General features: G+C 36.8%; 2 protein-coding genes across 24 annotated transcripts in view; one reads left to right on the top strand and one right to left on the bottom strand.

Moving 5' to 3' along the window:
* METTL15 (methyltransferase like 15) overlaps positions 1–4,650 on the bottom strand; it is a 366,039-nt gene extending 361,389 nt beyond the window's left edge. For 6 of the 20 annotated variants that reach the window (XR_007156373.1, XR_007156374.1, XR_007156372.1 and 3 more), the window contains exon 1: positions 2,398–4,062. The gene's annotated coding sequence lies outside the window, so the exon portion shown is untranslated. The other 14 variants (XR_007156381.1, XR_007156382.1, XR_007156379.1 and 11 more) reach the window with 10 other exon arrangements.
* A 75-nt stretch (positions 4,651–4,725) lies between these two features.
* KIF18A (kinesin family member 18A) overlaps positions 4,726–19,258 on the top strand; it is an 82,407-nt gene continuing 67,874 nt past the window's right edge. For 2 of the 4 annotated variants that reach the window (XM_047824118.1, XM_047824121.1), the window contains exons 1-4: positions 4,726–4,817; positions 5,335–5,447; positions 13,749–14,118; positions 16,470–16,627. In XM_047824118.1, coding sequence (XP_047680074.1) covers positions 13,794–14,118; positions 16,470–16,627 — 483 coding nt within the window. In that variant the 5' untranslated portion in view covers positions 4,726–4,817; positions 5,335–5,447; positions 13,749–13,793. Of the gene's footprint in view, positions 4,818–5,018; positions 5,448–13,748; positions 14,119–16,469; positions 16,628–19,258 lie in introns of those variants that run through there. The other 2 variants (XM_047824120.1, XM_047824119.1) reach the window with 2 other exon arrangements.

The following is a 19,258-nucleotide window of genomic DNA, read 5'->3' as shown; positions in this document are numbered from 1 at the left end:
GTCTGTCCTTGCCCCCAAAAAACGAGAAAATAAATATTAAGTTCCTTAACTTTCTCACACTTGTTCCTTTTTATTCTGCAATCTGTACCTCTTAAATGCAGAGGAAAAAGTATGTAAATATATTAACAGAAAACTTTTTAAAAACATTATGCTTTTTATACAGGTTGTAAGCAATGTTTTTAATACTATTATAGTAAATGCAGAGTTAACACTGTTTTTTAGTCCTCATAGATTAGGAGTTATTTAAAAATAAGATAACACCTTTTTTATCTACAAAAGCAGATGCACACTCAGTGCTTAGTGTTTTCTGAAAAAAAAAAAAAGTGAATGGATGGATAATTCTACACAATTAATATTTTTAACAAAACTTGCTTTAGGAAATTTTGCCTGCCTGACAGACCCTACCAAAAACCACATTCTCAAAATACTTCGACACATAAATATCCACCTCCAAAAAAGAAAAAGAAACATAAATATCTTGTTTAAATATGCCTTCCCTTCCTTTTGCAATAGAAAATGAAAAATGATGTTGAAAAGTTGACCACACGTAATGACTAGAAAAGAAATACATTTATATTATATAAATATAGTATCAACAAGATGTTACCTTAAAAATACGCCAACTTTACCTAAGGCATAATCCACAGAATTTTGTGGCAAACGTGACACAGGATAAATATGGGGGGGGGGGGGGTTAAATGTTTTAAGTAAAGTTTTCAATGTTCACCAGTTTCAAATTAGTCAAATTATTAATTATGCCTCATTTGTTTCAGGAAAGTTATACAGGGGCACCTGGGTGACTCGGTTTAGCATCCAACTATGGCTAAGTGGATGGTGGGTTGTGTCCCAGGTAAGGGCTTTGTGCTGACAGTGTGGGGTCTGCTTCAGAGTTCCTGTTTCCCTCTCTCTCTGCCCCTCCCCCACGCATGTGCACCGCAAGGGTTCTCTCTCTCAAAAATAAACATTAAAAAAAAAAAAAAACTTTAAAAAAATAAAAAAAGAAAGCTTATACAAAGTAAACCCTACTACCCTCAAAACCTAGTGTTTTTAACATTTTTCAAAATAGAGGCTAACATTTATTAAGCACTTACTAAATACCACTAAACTCATTCTATCCTTACAACTCTTAGAGATAGACAGTATAATTATTTCTATTTTACAGATGAGAAAAACAGAGAAGTAATTTGCCAAAAGGTCACATACCTAGAAAGCCATAAAGCTAGAACTGTATCCCAAGCCTTTAATCTTAGCTTCTATTTTACAAACACAGCCCACTAGCTCTATTTAATGCACCCATGTAATTGCATGGCACTTTAATTATACTGACTGTATATTTGTTGTATCTCATGGATTACTTTTTCTGTAAAGAGCCAATATCCTATTGCTTAATCCTATATCCATATTTTTATATTTAAATATATACCTAGATAAATGTATGATATATATTTAAATAGACAGATATACATACATCTATACATCTCTATAATATTCCAGTACAGGAATCAGAACCGCACAGGAAAAGCAAGTAGAATAGAAAAAAAAGCTTCCTTTGCCAACCGTTAATTCTTTTCTTTTTGCATTCAATTTATATGTATTTACTCAACTATGTTTCAAGTACAAAGCCTGAAGATTTTATTATGCAGCAATTGGCTACTAACGTGGGTTAACATGGAGAAAGGACCTCAAATAATCTTCCTCTTTGGTGGTTTCCTTGACTATCTCCCAAGAATGGAAGGGGACAAGCTCTAAAGGAGGATGTTCCTTTCCTTTCCGCAGCCCAGTGTCCTACCAGATAACTCAGAGCGCTCATGCAGTTGGCTATGAACCAAACACCCTACAGGATTTAAGATCCTTTAAAAGTTTCCCTCTGGTCACAGGAAGGAAGCGGAAAGACGGGAAACCGGCCGCTCGAGCCAACTCTGGTTTCCTAGGTAAGTCTTTTAGCTTTGCCAGCAAAGTTCAGTCTCAGCTGTTGAAAGCAGGGAATTGGCCAGGTTACTCTTTAATTGTGGGTACAGAAGTGATACCTTTGAAAACTACTTCCTCAACGGTGCCGTTACCATCTTAGCACTCAGCTTTCCCAGTGGAGAAAAACGTTCGAAAACTTAATTCGTAAGGCCAAAAACCCAGCCTGGAGGCTGGCAGCCGAATGGAGACAAACTGAAAGAGGTTCTAAAGTTCAGGAAGAATGCATCCTTTTGCCTAAGAATTATACTCGGAGGAGGGAAAACTGTTCACAAACTTCTGAACTCAGGATGAGTGAGTGTTTAGGAGGGAAAGCGGGAGCAGGGCGTGTTTCCTTTTGTCCTGGGCGAATTCAGCGACCTCTGGAAGTTCCCCCAAAGGCTTGGGGTGAGCTCCAAGAGAGCTCCCGGGACTCGGCCACCTTCTCCTCACCTGAGGCACGAAGAATTCACTGTTGGCTTCTAACTCGGGCCAGCGACGACCACTACTACGGTGCCAGAGAACACGAGTTGGCGCACGTCTAGGTCCCAGCCTTGGGGGAAACTTGCAAGGACGGACAGATCGGGTCCACGTCCGCCCCAGCAACCGAAAACCGTCCGCCTTTCGTTCCGCTCTTTTCAGGCCCCAGCTGACAAAGGGTCCTGCAGGCGCGAGGGGGTTCAAATAGCGTTCCTGAAGAGGGGGCGGAAATAAGAACCTACCACTGCCAGGTTTAAATTTACTTTTACTTTTTTTTTTTTAATGTCTGAATCAACTTTAAACCTAACTCCATTTTATTCTTAACTCCACTCTATTCCGTTTACTATGAGCCTCTGTTAAATTTCCGTGTTCTATTGTAACACATTATACTCCCAATTTCTAACAAAAGGTGGGAATTTCTGTCTCCTTTAGTCCTATGTTTTTATGGTTTCGGTTCTTTTTCCTTCATTTCGTTACAAAATACACTAGTCTCATACTTTGTTTTATTTCTTGATGTCTTGCCAAACAGAAGCCAACTGGCAGAGTGATGGCATTTATTGTAACATTAAAGTTTCTTTGCTTTGACTACACAATACTTTAAGAATATAGACCTCATCATCTAAATGTGCTAAATGGCAACTGTAAGGCAGAATTTAAAGTTAAATGTAAAATAAGCACTTAGATTAGGTGTGGAAACACCTGTTAGCAAGGCTTATAATGTGGTGTCGAAATAAATGAAATCTAAAACACTTCTTATTCACCAATAATGAACGTAATTTTACAAGAAATTGGTTTTAAAATACCTATTTTCAGAATAGATTAAGTATCTTAAGATCACTTAACCTAGAAATTATTTCTGAGACAAATGCCTCATTTCTGAATTGGCTGGTTTGTACAGTTAAATTTCCTTTAGGGATCTTCTGAAAACTTGTTTTTGTTTTTGTTTTTTAAGTAAAATAAATTGTGCCTGTATCTCATGGGCTATTTTGAGAGTGAAATAAAATAACATATATAGAGTTAACAAAATGCCTGGGACATCAAGTATACATCAAGTAATATAGAGTGAGTACATATTTGAAATAAAATAAAAAGACTTCTCAATTTTATTACCAAACCCAGCACCACACAAGTAACTATTGCGTTAGCTAACATATATGTAATATAGCCAGCAATTAATATCTTTATTGATGCACTATCCAGAGTTCAGAAACAATCATATAACATGCATCGTATACAATACACTGTGCTTCTGATTTTCTTCAAAAGGAAATAAGTGTCCATAATGTAGAAGTTTTCATAATTGTTTCACTTATAATATTCTGCAATGTGTTGTGCCATCCTATTTATTATGGTGATAAGCTCCATATAAGAATATAAGCTCCAAGAAGGCAGGGAATTTTTATGTATGCTATTATGTCCCTAAAGTCTACAATCAGTAATTGCAGAATGGATACAATAATGTTAATATAAAGAATAACAATGACATTCAGATCATACTATTAAAAACATCCTGACAAATAAAATGGACTTATCTTAGCAAACATATTTCCCTTTTTTTCTGGTATTTTTTTTTTCTTTTTAACCCGTACATTTTGAAATAATATCTACAATCTAGGACTTTAAAAAACACTGCATCCAAAAATGAACTAAGCCAATAAATTTAAATGAATTTATTTTATAAAGTCCTCATCCGAAAGGAATGTCAAAAACACCAAATAGTTTCAGTCAGCAATAAAGGGAGTAGGCCTGGGAGTCCTGAGAAATAAAGCCTAGGGCCTCAAACCTAAAGCTCTGGACTTTCAATTAATTGAGGCGAATTGACCCCAGTTCGGTTTAAGTGAAAGTGGCTGAAAGGAACAGGTCCCTACACCTTCCAGAGCATGGGACCTGTGCCTTGGAGGCCTCACTACTCAATAGAGAAAAGAAGATAAACGTTCACAATCCATTAACCCACACCCAACAGGCTCCGCCTCTCCCCCAGCAGACGGCACAAGCCAACCCCTGCCCGCTCCCGTCTCACTCACACCCTGAACCCAAGGACCGGGCCCTGCGCCCGCGGCTCTTGAAGTGGTCTGAGGATCCCAGGTGGCCACCTCCCACCTGCAGCTGCGGTCTAGCCCCGCCCACCTCGGCCAACGCCTCCGGAAACAGCCGTGCGCGTTGCCCTGGCGACGCGCAGCAAGGCCGGTTCCACAGAGCCGCGCGGCTGAGACTACTGGCGCCAAGCTACCACGCGCCACGGCAACGTCCGACGTGATTGCGTCACGAAGTCGGCAGCCAATGAAACGAGGTGCTGGAAAAGCTGGATTGGGTTTGAATCTTGTTGCGGAGTTTGAATCGCGGGGAGGCGGACATCGAAGTGAAGTGTCGCGGTAACTTTTGGTGGACCAGAGGTGAGTGAGAGGCACGTGAGGAGAAACTTCTCGTCTCGGGAACGCTTCTTTTGATGGCCTATCTCACTGGAAACGGAAGGCTCCTGCGGCCGCCTGAGGAGAAGATGGGATGAGCTTGTTGACAAACGCCGAAGGATTGAGTGGGGGGTGGGGGGGTAGGGGAGGTGGGGGTAGGGGGCGGGTAGTTAGCGTCCCCGGGGAGAAAGTGAAAGGAAGAGGAACTCGAGTCCCAGCTAGAGCAGGGCTCTACCTGATCGGTAGCCCTTCACTGCTCCACAGGAAGGGCAGAAATCTCCTGCCTTAAATTCTGAGAAAGTCGGAAGTTTTAAAGGGCATCCTGGTTCTATCCCTAGACTGGCAGAGCACTTTAATTGCCTTGCACCTTACAGTGTAAAGTTCGTTCCGGACTCCAAATTCAGAATGTTTTGTTTAAGACACAGTTGTAAATATAACTCTGAGCTTAACTATGTAATAAGGATTTTTGGTTTTCCAACTTACAAACTTTTTGTCCTGCAAGGTCCTGGTGTTAACTTGGCAAAAGTCAGTCGGGAACCTCCTCTGAGTCTCAGTTGTAGCGTCAAGATAAGACCTGCCAGCACTGTGTAACGAGATTGCCAAGAATCAGATGAGGTATGGAAGCGATACCACTTGGCAAAGTGCTTTGCAAATGAATTAGAACTCCTTTTACCCTCTGTTCTTAGTTTATGCAAGACTTTTAGCAGCTTACTAGGCATTCAGTTACAGAGAGATCAAGGCTAACTGCTGTTTATGAAAAGAGTTTATTTGTCCAGAATTGAATAATTTTGTATAATATAGACTTTAGGTTATTTACTATGAACTATGGAGTAGATTGTGTTAAGCATTCTACAGGGTTTAGTTGGTAGTGTTATTCCACTACATTCAGGCCCTCTGGGAAGTATTTATGAACTTTGGTGCTAGAGAATATCACATCCAAAGACTAGATAGTGCTTGTTAATAAGTTTCTGTTACATTGTAAGAATTGACTTTTTCAGTAAACAAAGATTATCTGCCTTTAACGGTAGTAATTAATCTCTTCTGTTACTGAGCAAGTATATAGAAGTACATAAAATTTTCACTTTAAAAGTGCATCTTGTCAATATCCATTGATAGCCTGAATCAATTAAAGTACACAATAAAGTCACTTTTATGGTAACTCCATGAAATCTAGGAGGAAAAAATAGCCCAGATATTAGTGCCACCCTTAAACTCCATTTGAAATTTTTGTTCCTCCCTGATGTTTTTAAGTTAGTAGAAGCACTGGCTCTAACACTAAAGTTATTTCCAGAGAGGTGTAAGCTGCATAGAGACTATAAATGATATTGTGGAGGATAGTTCCTGCTCCTAAAAAATGTTTGTTGAACCTGAATCTAATTCAGATTTGAGTTTGAATATAAGAAATCATTTATAACTGTATAACTCCACACTCAAGATAATTTGAGCAACATTTCTGTTCCTTTGTTTGAAAATGTTCTGTTGTTATTCCAGTAGAGTGTAATCATTAGGGACATGGGCTTTGGATTTAGACATGAGTCTACATTCTGGCTTCTCATTTACTAGCTATGTCATCTTGGAAAAATTACTTGTCCTAAATTAAGTCTCTGTTTTTGTAAAATGGAGATTTGTAGAGTATGCCTTATATGATTATTTTAAGGATTGAATAAGATGATGAATATTAAATGTTTACCATACCATATGTATAACATGCTCAAATGATAATCATTGTTCATTAATAGTAGTTATCACTTTACTGATCTAATTTAAGAGTTCTCAATAGTATATTTGCTGAGAATAGATGCTGTTGGATATCCCACAAGCAGAAAGAAATCATACACTTTGGTTTTATTTCAGTATTCATTCAAGAGCTCCTACGCTAGGCCCTGAGGTTTCTATCAAAAATAGGCAAATATATATTTTTATTCTCTCTAAGAAAATTTCTAGAGATTAAATATTTACATCTGAAAGAGTAGTGATTTAAATACTTTGACTTCGTATCCAGTTAGTCTGAGTTCAAATCTCATGTCTTGTGCTTCCAAGTTAACTTTAGCCAGTTAACTTAATCTCTCTATATTATATTTTTCCTATGATAATAATCCCTATATTATAAGATTGTTATGGGGATTAAATGAGAAGTATGTAAGTTGCTTAGCAATTTCTATGTGTATACTAAGAGCTCAATAGAAAATATTCCATAAATACAATGTTATTAAATGGAAGATTGTGCTTAAGGTAAATTTTAATAGTTTCTCCTTTGGTTTGTTTTTTGAAATAAAAATAACTAGTCTTGTTTAAAATCCAAATTCTACAAAAGAATATACAGTAGAAAGTAAGCCTGCCTGTCACCCAGACCTTCATATTTCCCCACCATGGGGCAACTGGTGTTACTAATTCCTTGTGTTGTCTTCCTGAGACAGCCCATGCATATACAAATATGTATGTTTTTAAAAATTCAATTGGCTACATGCCAAGTCTGCTATTCTGCACTTATTTTTTTGCACATATATTTTGAAAATCTGCATTAGTTCATTCATCTATTGAACAAGTGTGTTTTGAGTCGTAAATATTGAACAAGCCCTGTTCAAGTTTCTAGGGTACAAATGAAGCCCATAGTCTCATAGTGCTTATATTCTAAAGAGGAAACAAGCAGTAAATATGTAACCAAATAATATTTTCCAGTTAATCTAGATGCTAAGAAGAAAAATAAAGCCCTTAAGAGATTAAAGAGGAAAAGGCAAGGTGACACTATTTTGAATGGAATCTTTAGGGAAAGCCTCTGTGTAGTGCTATTTGAACAGAGACCAGAATAATGAACTGAGAGATTAAGATTTGCAAGTGTCTGAAGGTAGAGGCTTCCAGGAAAAGAAGAGAAAGTGCAAGGTTATGAGGTTAGAATAAGACTGAGTATTTTAGGAACATTTAGGACAGTGTGACTGGAGCAGAGTAATCAAGGAGGAGGATAACATTTAAAGAAGGGGTTGAAGAGGTAGACAGGGCCAGATATAGAACCTACAAGACATGCTAAGGAGTTTACATTTTATTCTGATGCTGGGAAGTCATTGGAGAGTTTGGAGCTGGGGAATGACATGAGATACATAACATGATCTGATTGCTCTTGAAGAAGACATCAGTGCATGCAATCAATGAATTAAATAAAATTTATTATTTACTTGCATATAACTGGGGGTGAGTCTAACTTATTTGGTTTATATTTTTTTCTTGGATGAACAGTAGTGGCTTGTAAGTTAAGAATTTGCCTCTTCAACTTGGTTTATATTATCTTGCAGCTGGTGTAGAGAATTAGATTTTAACACCTTTTCATTAAATGTAGCAGAGGAATGAGCTTTTTTTATATAAGTGAATGTCCCAGAAAATTGAATGTTACCCTTGTTAAGTATAACATTGCATGGTGTCTTAACCACCCTCAATAATTCATATAAAAGATGATCTTCCCATTTTCCTAATTTTGTAAACAAGAAACTGGGTACAGTATGTAATTTTTTTTTGATGCCTCAGAATCCTCATTGTAACTGCCTATTACTGCCAGTCATACTTACTATAATATGTTGATTCTTTCAGAGAAATATATTGTATGTTTGCCTCTATTCTAAATGAGTGAGTTACTCTCTTGGATTCTCTGTCTGCTTTTTATAATTTATTAATTTACTCATTAATCAAATATTTGAGAACATGCTATTGACTAGGCTCACTACAAGAGATTAGGGATATAATGGTAAAAACATACAGTCCCATTAGCTATTATTTCTTGTCACTTTCTTATACCCTTTTCCAATCACATGTAATAATAAAATATTAGAGCTAGAAAAGGACTGTATCCTTTCACCAATCCTATCACTTTATAGATTAGCAACTGAAGCCTCTTCATTATTCTCATTTGTATTCTACTTTCTCAAGACTAAACAAATACCTTTTTATTATAATGAACAGTGGTGTTGGAAGTATTTATCTTTAATGTTTTAGTCCCATCAATGAAATTCTAGCAGCTTACTCTTGGTTCTATTAAACAAATATAATTAGGAGTAGATATGACAGAATTAATCAGAAATTGTGATTCTATCTTCTGAACAGTCATCTGAAAAGAATGTTTGAATCAACACATTATTACACAGATAGCAATATCTAGGCTTTTCTTTTGTTGCTTCTTGGTCAACATGGTCAAAGAATTTGCTTTCTGTGTGCCTTTATTCAGAATCAACTAGATGCCCATCTCTTTTAGTTGGCCATGTCAGGAAAGAAAACTGACATCATGCATTAATGTAGCAAAAAATTCACTTTTTAAGTTTATGTATTTATTTTGAGAGAGAAAGAGAGCAAGTGCACACGTGTGTGTCCTTGAGTGGGGGAGGGGCAGAGAGAGAAGGAAAGAGAATCCCAAGCAGGCTCCGAGCCATCCACAGAGCGCAACGTAGGGGTCAGTCTCTTGAACTGTGAGATCATGACCTGAGCTGAAACCAAGAGTTGGATGCTTAACCAACTGAGCTACCCAGGCTTCCCCAAGACATCAGTGTATTTGAACATAGACTAATTGTTTACATTTTGGTGATTCGGTTGACCTTGGGTGTTTTTATTAAGAAAATTATAGTCACTCCTTTGTTTTGAAAAATTGGAGAAATGTGTGATACTTTAGAAGTTAAGATCAATGTCTTTCTTAAAATCTATAACAAGTTGTAAAACAAAGTTGTATTTGAGTTTATACTTCTTAAACCCCTTTAGATATTTGTCAGTATTTCTACTTGATGTATTCCTTGAGTAAGATCATTTGCCTTCTAAAATACCTTCAGCAGTTTCCAGTAAACCGCAAAATTAAATCTAAACTTGATAGCCTGTACTCAAGATTTTCCAAATCTGGCCCCACTCTTATCTAGTTATAGCTTCTTAATGCAACCCACTCTGTTTCCTTTCGTTCTCTCCAGCTGCCTTAGGACTGGGTAAAGCTAAGTTGAGTATTTCTTTATATACTGTAAAGTTGCAATTAGCTAAAACGAAACAGCTAAAAGAAATGAGATTTAAGCAGATTGACCATGCTTAAATCAGTTATGTCTTCACCACAAGCTCTTTCTTACCACAGGCCTTCAGACTTGCTGCCTAAGATACTCTTGTTCCAGAGAGCCACTCCTCTTCAGTTTCTGTAAAAAGACACTCCACTAGACAAGCTTTTCTCAACTGCCCCATCTAAAATAGGAGCCCACACATACACTCCTGCCGTCTGTCTTGAGACCCAGGAAAATGCCTAGCTCATATTTATTTAATGTGTAACTAGTTTTCCTTCATGAAATGCTTTTTTTTTTTTTTTTACCTGGTTAATAACTATGCATCCTTCAACTCTCCGCTCCTGTCACTTCCTCTAGGAAGCTTTCTAACTATTTGAGCCCCCCATGATAGTCTTACATAGCACTATTAACATTTATTTACCTTACAGTACTTGTCATAGTTACACCTTTACATATTTGTGTCACTATTTTACTAATACCACTTTCTCTCACTGCACTGTATATAATAATAATAATAGCAATGGTGGCAAACACTTGTAGTACCTACCGTGTGCCAGGCATTGTTCTAAGTTCCTCACAACAGCTCTGTGAGGTAGGCATTATTATTAGTCCCACTTTACAGATGAGGAAACTGAGCCACAGGGAGGTTACGTAACTTGCTGTCACAGCCAATAAATAGTAGAGCTGGAATTTTAACCTAAGGTATCTGGCTCCAACATCTAACAGTGAATGTATTGAGTTGATTCGTTAATTAATTCATTAACAAGAGATCCCATCCAACCTTGAGATTCTAAGGTCTATTTTGAAATAATTACCTAATGTTTTGTGCTTATTTAACCATTTCATTTATGTGTATTTTACCTATCATTGGGGGGGAGGGGAATTGTATCTGTCAAAATCAAAGCATTCAATATTCCTAAGAGCTTTTAGAAATGTGTATGGAGGTCAGTTTTTGGTATCACCCGGAATGTGGGATGCTACTGGCCTATAATAGAGGTCAGAAATGTTAAACATTCTCTAATACATGGAACAGTTCCAAACAAGGAAGAATTGTCCTATCCAAAGGGCCATCATAAGCCCATTGGGAAACACTAAAAAGATGAACCATATCTCTGGCAAGAAGAGACAAGAATGGGGGTGGATAGGGAAGCGAATTGACATTTATTGAATGCCTTAATACACTTAATACTTGTTTTATCTTTTAGCCTTCACAACTATGAGGTATTATTTCTTTAATACAAATGAGAAACCTGAGACTCAATGAGGTTAAGTAACTTGTCCAAGGTCACAGAGGTGAGGCATAGGTGCTTTGTGGAACTTGGCTAGTCAGAAGGTAATTCTTCTGGATGGAACCTGACTGTTGGAATCAAAATGACCATCCTTCCCTCTTCAGCATTCTATTTTTGGGGAAAGACAGAGTCCTAAAAAGGGAGTGCTGTGTCCAGTGTCTCCTGCTTTTAGATTACTTCAGCCTTCTTTGAATTCTTCCCAAAAGTGTATGGTTTTATCATTGTTGATATTCATCCCATTTTAAAATAACAATATTGGGGCATCTGGCTGGCTCGGTTGGGCAGCCAACTTCAGCTCAGGTCATGATCTCACAGTTTGTGAGTTTGAGCCCTGCGTCGGGCTCTGTGTTGGCAGCTCAGAGTCTGGAGCCTACTTTGGATTCTGTGTCTCCCTCTCTCTCTACCCCTCCCTTGCTCACGCTTTGTGTCTCTCTGTCAATAATAAATAAATGTTAAAGAAAAAAATTTTTAAGTAACAAAATATTTTCTTCTAACCTTCCCCCTCCCCCACACCATTTCTTGGCTCACTTTTGTATTATTATTACCTGTGTTCACTGAGTCTTACCTCATCAGGTTTTTGTCCCGTCTTCCCCTAGAACTTTTCTTCTAGTCAACTTCCATGTTACTAAATCTCATGGTTACTTCTTAGTGTGTACTTTATGTATTAGCAGTATCTAACACAGTTGATGATCCTGTCCTTCATTTAAAGATTCCCCAAAATCTTAGTGTCATTTGAAACTCTAAAAACTATTAAAAGCTTCAAAGAGCATTAGGACTTTGAGGACAAACTGTACTTTTTTAACTTGGGTTCTATCCGCCTTGACATTTCTAGATTTCTAGATCTTCCAACACTCAGGCCAAGAATTTTGGAGTTATTCTTGAATCCTGTCTTTCTCTCATACTGCACATCTATCAGGAAAATCTATTGTCTTTACCTTCAGAATACATCCAGAATATGACCGCTACCTGCTTCTGAGTTGACAGCATCATCTCCTGTTTATATTACTAAAATGTTCTAACTAGTCTCTATTCCTTATAGTGTGTTATCTACGCAGTAGTCAGAGTGAGCAGATTATATCACAAAACAAAAAATTAAATGACACACACACAAAACCCTGATAAATCTCTCTGCCTGAAGTATAAGTCAGACCCTGGGCTTCCACTTAGACTGAAACAATATTGTTAAACCACATATAACCACAGCTAGGCTGCCCAAAAACCAAGCTTTGGCTTTCACAAGAACTTCAGCACTATTTTAGTTTGGGTTATGGGAATGGACAGGAAAAGATCTCTCAGAATCATCATGGTAATGAAGGGAAAGTCTTGGCTTTTGAACTATTTTTAATAAAAGTGATCTTGGCTGCAAGCCTGTTGGCAGTGGAAATTGATACATCCAGACTCTTCTCTACCTGTATCTTCACAAACCCCTGTGTTTAAAAATAGTTACAAGGATGCCTCAATTAGTTAGCCCAGGCATGAAGGTGATAAAGATGGCGTATACAGGATGATGTGTTCAGAGATCCTAATCTGCTCTGTAATTCTATAAGTCTACTGTACGTCAGTGATGGTAGGTTTAAAAATTGTCTGATTGGAGCGCCTGGGTGGCTCAGTCAGTTAAGCATCCGACTCTTGATCTCGGTTCAGGTCCCAATCTCATGGTTCATGAGGTTGAGCCCCATGTTGAGCTCTGTGCTGAGCATGGCGCCTGCTTAGGATTCTCTCTCTCCCTCTCTTTCTGCTCCTCCCCTGCTTACGTGCTTGCATGTGCGTGCTCTCTCTCTCTCAAAATAGATAAACTTCAAAAAAATTTTGGCTAGACTGTCTCACATAAAATTAAATAGTAAAAATGAAGATAAACTAACAAAGATCAATAATTTGGAAACCTCAATTATCCAGAAAATAACCTAGAATCTAAAAGTTAAAACTAAGAAAAAAAATTAAAAACATTTTAGATTTTCTAACGTGTTTATTCATCAAATAGTTATACAGTCTACCATGTGTCAGGCACCGTTTTAGGCTCTTGGAACATTATCAGTAATCAAAACAGATTTAAAAAAATGCATGCCTTTAAAGAGTGCATAGTTTACCTGGAAGAGAGAAAATAAACAACAAATACAATAAATAGGTAAAAAATATATACTATTTGGAGTTGGTAAGTGTTTGGGGGGAAAAAGCTGTATAAGAGTAATTAGGCATTGGTTTGGTAGTTTTAATAAGTCGTGAGGAGGGCAACATTTGAGCAAGGACTTGAAAGAAGCGAGGGACTTAGTCATGCAGATATTGAGGGAAGCATTTTGTAATAGAATGGCTAGTGGAAAGACCTTATTGGGGTGCCTGGTGTGTTAGCTGGAATGGAGGGAACAAAAGGAAGATCAATAAAATGGGAAATTGAGACCATTTAGAGAACTTAAACATGTACTCTGAATAAAATAACGACTGGAAGGTTTTGAACCAAGGAGTGAAATATACATTGTATTTTTTAAATGTACATATTTCCAGTAACATTTACCAGGTGAGTAGAATAGAATTATTCATAGTTTTTTTAGTGACTGCTACATTCCAGTCATATTATAATAGAATTAATATTAATACTTTATTTTCCTTTTTAATTACAGAGAAATATTCAGGCTTTCACATAAACAGAAGCAAGATAGTCAATAATGTCTGTCACCGAGGAAGACCTGTGTCACCACATGAAAGTAGTTGTTCGTGTGCGTCCTGAAAATACAAAAGAAAAGGCAGCTGGATTCCATAAAGTGGTCCATGTTGTGGATAAGCATATACTAGTTTTTGATCCCAAACAAGAAGAAATCAGTTTTTTCCATGGAAAGAAAACTGCAAATCGAGATATTACAAAGAGACAAAATAAGGATCTCAAATTTGTCTTTGATGCTGTTTTTGATGAAACTTCAACTCAATTGGAAGTTTTTGAACACACTACTAAGCCAATTCTTCGTAGTTTTTTGAATGGATATAATTGCACAGGTAATTATTTCAGTTAGAGTTTAATTTTTCCACCTGATTTCAGTTTTACATTAGAATGTACATCAGCTTGGCCCATTCTTCTAAATATAATCAATTTTAAGGTGCTTTTTGCTAAAAATTATTAAGTTCAGAAGTATTTCGCTGTAAATGTAGACTTTCTTTGAAATTCAATTATCACGTGCTCACTTCGGCAGCACATATACTGAAATTCAATTATCACATATAACGTATCTTGAAACTCTCTCTTCTAGAGCTTTGCTATGGTCCCTTTAGGCAGTCATCTTCTCAGTTTCCTATGCTATTAAACCACACATGTCTTGTAATTGATGCCAGATTTCTCACAATTTAATTCATTAGTATTCTCTCCACTTACCTATACAACGATCTATCCCAGGGGAATAGTTGGACATTTCATTTATAGTACCTTGAAATAAAAATGTTAAAAGGCCATGTTAATTGAGTACCATGTGCTATTTCAGCATATCTTCAGCCCAGAAAGCATCTCTAGTGTTCTGTCTAGATCTCTAATTTGCCTTTCAAAACAGCCATGTTCATTTCCTAGAGAGAGATCCAAAAGGCCAGTTAATTCAGTGTTTCTAAGGCCCTTAACACTATTATTTATATCTTATTTTTGTAATTACCACCATCTTTGACATTTTCTTTAAGATACCCCAAAACTGTAACATGTTTCACTATCTCTGACTCATTCAGTTTTATTACAGAAGACTTACCGTCTTGGTCAAATAAGAATAGAATGTGGTTTATTGATTAGAACTGCTGTGATTCTCATTTTTAAGTGTATATTTTCCTCATTCATGAAACTCCATATTGTCTCTAGAGATTTTTAAAATTTTTCTTGACTCCAAATGAAAAAGTCTCCACCAAGCACATAGTGAATCTCTGTTTTCTTCTTGACTTTGTTTTACACTATGATCCAACTGTCTTAAGACTTCTCAGTTTACCACTAGCTTACATAATATAGAACAAAATGAAACGTGTCAGTTCAATTAATTCTGTTGAAAAGTATTTTAGTAGTTTGTTAATATTTGGTTTAGCAGGGAAATTTAAATTATAAAAATATTCTTACCAGTAATAATATGAGGACTTAATTGTCTTAATTGATTATTATGTCAGGAATTGCCATATGTAATTCAGAGTAGCTTTTTGTTTTTTGTTCTTCAAACATCACTTTTATGTTATGCTAGAGAGAATTGTGAAAACAAAGTAATTTGCCTAAAACAAATTTTATTTTTTTTAATTTTTTTTTTTAATGTTTATTTATTTCTGAGACAGAGAGAGACAGAGCATGAGTGGGGGAGGGGCAGAGAGAGAGGGAGACACAGAATCCAAAGCAGGCTCCAGGCTCCAAGCCATCAGCACAGAGCCCAACGCAGGGCTTGAACTCACAAACCGTGAGATCATGGCCTGAGCCGAAGTCAGTCACTCAACTGACTGAGCCACCCAGGCGCCCCTAAAGCAAATTTTAAAAAGGAATTTTATAAATGGCTTCTATTGGAATTCATTTATTCAGCAAACTTGCAGTGGATATCTGCTTTGTTTCAGCTGATTCGCTATTTGTGAACGTTACACAGTTTCAGACTTAGAGCTCACAGTTGGAAATACAGGGTGATACAGGCTAGAATAGAAGGATGTGCAGCATACACTGAGAACTCAAATGAGGGAGTACACATATCTGCCTGTGACATGGGAAAGTGACATGTGTGCTGAATATTTAGAACAGGTGTAAGTGTTCCAGCTGGATTAACTGGAGGAACTCTTCAATGGAAAAGCAGTGGAGTAGATAAGGAGCAGCACATGCAGAGAACGTCACACAATCTAATATGCCTAGACCACAGCAAGGAAGGAATAGGATAGAGAGAGGGCTTAATAATATTAATATTCCAAGTGGAGGAATTTCTACTTTCTCATATAGGATTGTGGAACAATTAAGGAGATTTAACATGTTCGATTTTGTTTTCATAAAAATAACTGTACAAAATTCTAAGAGATGAATTAAAGAAGATTGAGACTAGGTAGGGATACTGATAACTGATTAAAGGTTTTAAGAGTGCTGTAGAGGAAAGGGAGCAGATGAGCTGGGGCGGGGGGGGGGGGGGGCCGGGAGGGGGGGGAGAGTAGTGGTACCATTAACCAGAATAAAGAATACAGGAGTTAAGAGTAGATTTGTGCTAAAATTCCCAGGTTTTAGGATAAGCCTAGAAGTTAATTTTGGATCTAATGAGTTTAAGGTTATGTTCAGGATATACAGATAGAACTCTCCACTGGACAGTGGATATAGTAATGTTATGTGTCGTAATAAAGAACTTTGATCCCCTTTTATAAAAACTTAGTACTTGCATACGGTGCCACTGGAGCTGGGAAGACCCACACGATGCTAGGATCAGCTGCTGAACCTGGAGTGATGTATCTAACGATGTTAGACCTTTACAAATCTATGGAGGAGATTAAAGAAGAGAAAGTATGTAGTACCGCAGTTTCTTATCTGGAGGTGAGTTGACAATATCATTCTTTAGATGAGTCAATAGTATTACAAAATCTTTAAGACGTTCCATGGCCTATTCAAACTATTCTATCATATAGGAATTTTCTTATGAATGTATAAAATCATTGAAATTCCTGCTCTTACGTATTTGTCATGCATCTTTATCTCTTTCTGCTGAGTATGTTATTTTGGCCTAATTTCTGAGTAGCATGATTAGCACAAAGACCTTCCAGATACCCTTCACCCAGATCCCCTATATTTTACTACCTTTACTACCTTTGTTTTTTCCCTTGGTATGTGTGTGTCTTCCTCTTTTTTCTAATCTGTTTAAGTTACAAACTTGTAAAAACAAGAATAACCACTGAATAGTTATCAAAATCAGGAAATTAACAGTGATAGAACACCATTACCTAATCTATAAATCTTAATGAGATTTTGCCAATTATTCCAATGTTGCCCTTTTTGAAAAAGGAAATCTAAGATCATAAGTTGCATGCAATTGTCATATCTCTTTAGTTTTAATTTGGATTTTTTTTCTCTGTTTTATGTCACTGTCATAGAACCTCTAATTTGTGTTAGTCAGCAATTGGATTCAGGTTGTAAACTAGCAAGAACACCGTAGAAGTAATGTTGAGTTCTTATGGTATCATAACTTACGTGGTTAGTTAGTCCAATTACTGGTTTGGTTAACTTTGATCCATTTCATTATGTTGATGTAGGCAGAATTTCTGCCCTATAAAGATATTACTTTACCCTTTATCCTCTTACTCCTCAAACTTTCATCTATTACTATTGGCATCCACTGATGATTCATGCCTGAATCAGTTATTATGATGGTAGATGATAGTGATACTTAAATTCCATAATTTCATCTATAGTCATTCCTCACTTTCTCCTATACGGAAAGAGCTTTTCCTTTTCTTTATTATATCAGTGTGGACTCATGGTTTCTTAATATTATTTAAGAGTTTATAAACCTTTTCCATAATTAAAGCTCAAATTATGCTAGATTTGACTAGTCAGGTCTCCTTCATGTTTCTCTTGTGTCCTTTTGACATACGCCATCATTCTTTGAGGACTTCTGCTTTCTTAGTAATAGCTGACATTCAACAAATCATAACTAGGTGGTAGGCACTCTTAACTTTGTGTTCAGATAGTGTTTCAGATACCAGTGCAGAAACAAATCTGTGATTTTACTGCCTATTCTTTTGTGGTATCAGAGAGAACATTTCTACTGGTTACAGCTCTCTTATTGACATCTTGTAGTTTGGGTCCTACTGAGAAAGTTTCTTCTCAAAATTTCAAAAATTGATTAAGATATGTAGGTTGCTGAAAAAACTCATTGTCTATAAGTAAGTGTTGAAAAAATTGCTTTGAACTTAATTGGGGAAAGAGCATAGCAGTATTCATTATTTCTTCCTTAGATCCTTTTATAACTGGGGGAATTCTAAAGTTTGGTTATTTTTATAATGTTTTTAATTGTTTTTTCTTTTAATCTGCCTTCATGTTATTAATGGTAAGGAAGGCAATGTCTAATCTAGTGGTTTTTCACTCAGGCTCTGCACCCGAGTTGGCTATGGAGCTTTTTAAAAATAGACATACCTAGGTATCACCCCCTGGACATTTTAATTTAATAGGTCTGGATTGTGGTTGAGGCATCTTAGGTTTTTTAAAAGTTCCCAGGTGATTCTGATGTGTAGACTGGCTTGAGAATGATTGTTCTAATTGTGTATTTTGTGTGACTGAAATGGGTAAGGGGAAGCGTTTGAAAAGTGACTGCTGCTTATCAGAAAAATAACAACCAACAAAAATTATCTCTTTCAGTTTTACTACTTTTAAGAATTTATTACATTTTGGGGCACCTGGGTGGCTCAGTCGGTTAAGCATCCGACTTCGGCTCAGGTCATGATCTCACGGCTCGTGGGTTCGAGCCCCGCGTCGGGCTCTGTGCTCACAGCTCAGAGCCTGGAGCCTGCTTCGGATTCTGTGTCTCCCTCTCTCTCTGACCCTCCCTGTTTATGCTCTGTCTCTCTCTGTCTCAAAAATAAATAAACGTTAAAAAAAATTTTTTTATTACATTTAAAAATTATCATTCATTGTAGAAAATCTTACCAGAAATGAAGTATCACTATTGGCTATTTATTAGAACATGGAAATAACTTAAAATATTTCTTAAAGCCTTAATTCTGTGTGTGTGTGTGTGTGTGTGTGTGTGGGCGCGCGCACGCGTATGTGTTTAAGTTTTATCACTAGTTGTAGTTGTCATTTGTTTGGCAAGTAGAAAATTCAGTAACTTTGATAAATTCATAAAATCAATAGTACCATTTTTATGCCTTGCTTACAAAATTACTAAAATATATATATATATTGCCAGAGACATAAAATACAGATGTGTATTCAATGCCATGCACTAGGGTAAGGCTATTTGGCACCATTCTGCTATTACTTTTGTGACCATGGACAAATCACTTAACCTTCTAGGGCCTGAAGGGTGTGGGGGGGGGGGGGGTCCTATTATGGAACTTATTATTAAGAATTGCATATTAAACTTAATGCAATTAAAAGATAAATGAAATATATCCCTGAGTATGGGTTTTCTTTAACTTTTAAGCTCTAAAATTTAAAAAGTTTTGACTG

The sequence above is a fragment of the Prionailurus viverrinus genome, chromosome D1 (assembly GCF_022837055.1).
Source record: "Prionailurus viverrinus isolate Anna chromosome D1, UM_Priviv_1.0, whole genome shotgun sequence".
NCBI lineage: Eukaryota > Metazoa > Chordata > Mammalia > Carnivora > Felidae > Prionailurus > Prionailurus viverrinus.
This window is presented reverse-complemented; position numbering and strand designations above follow the sequence as displayed.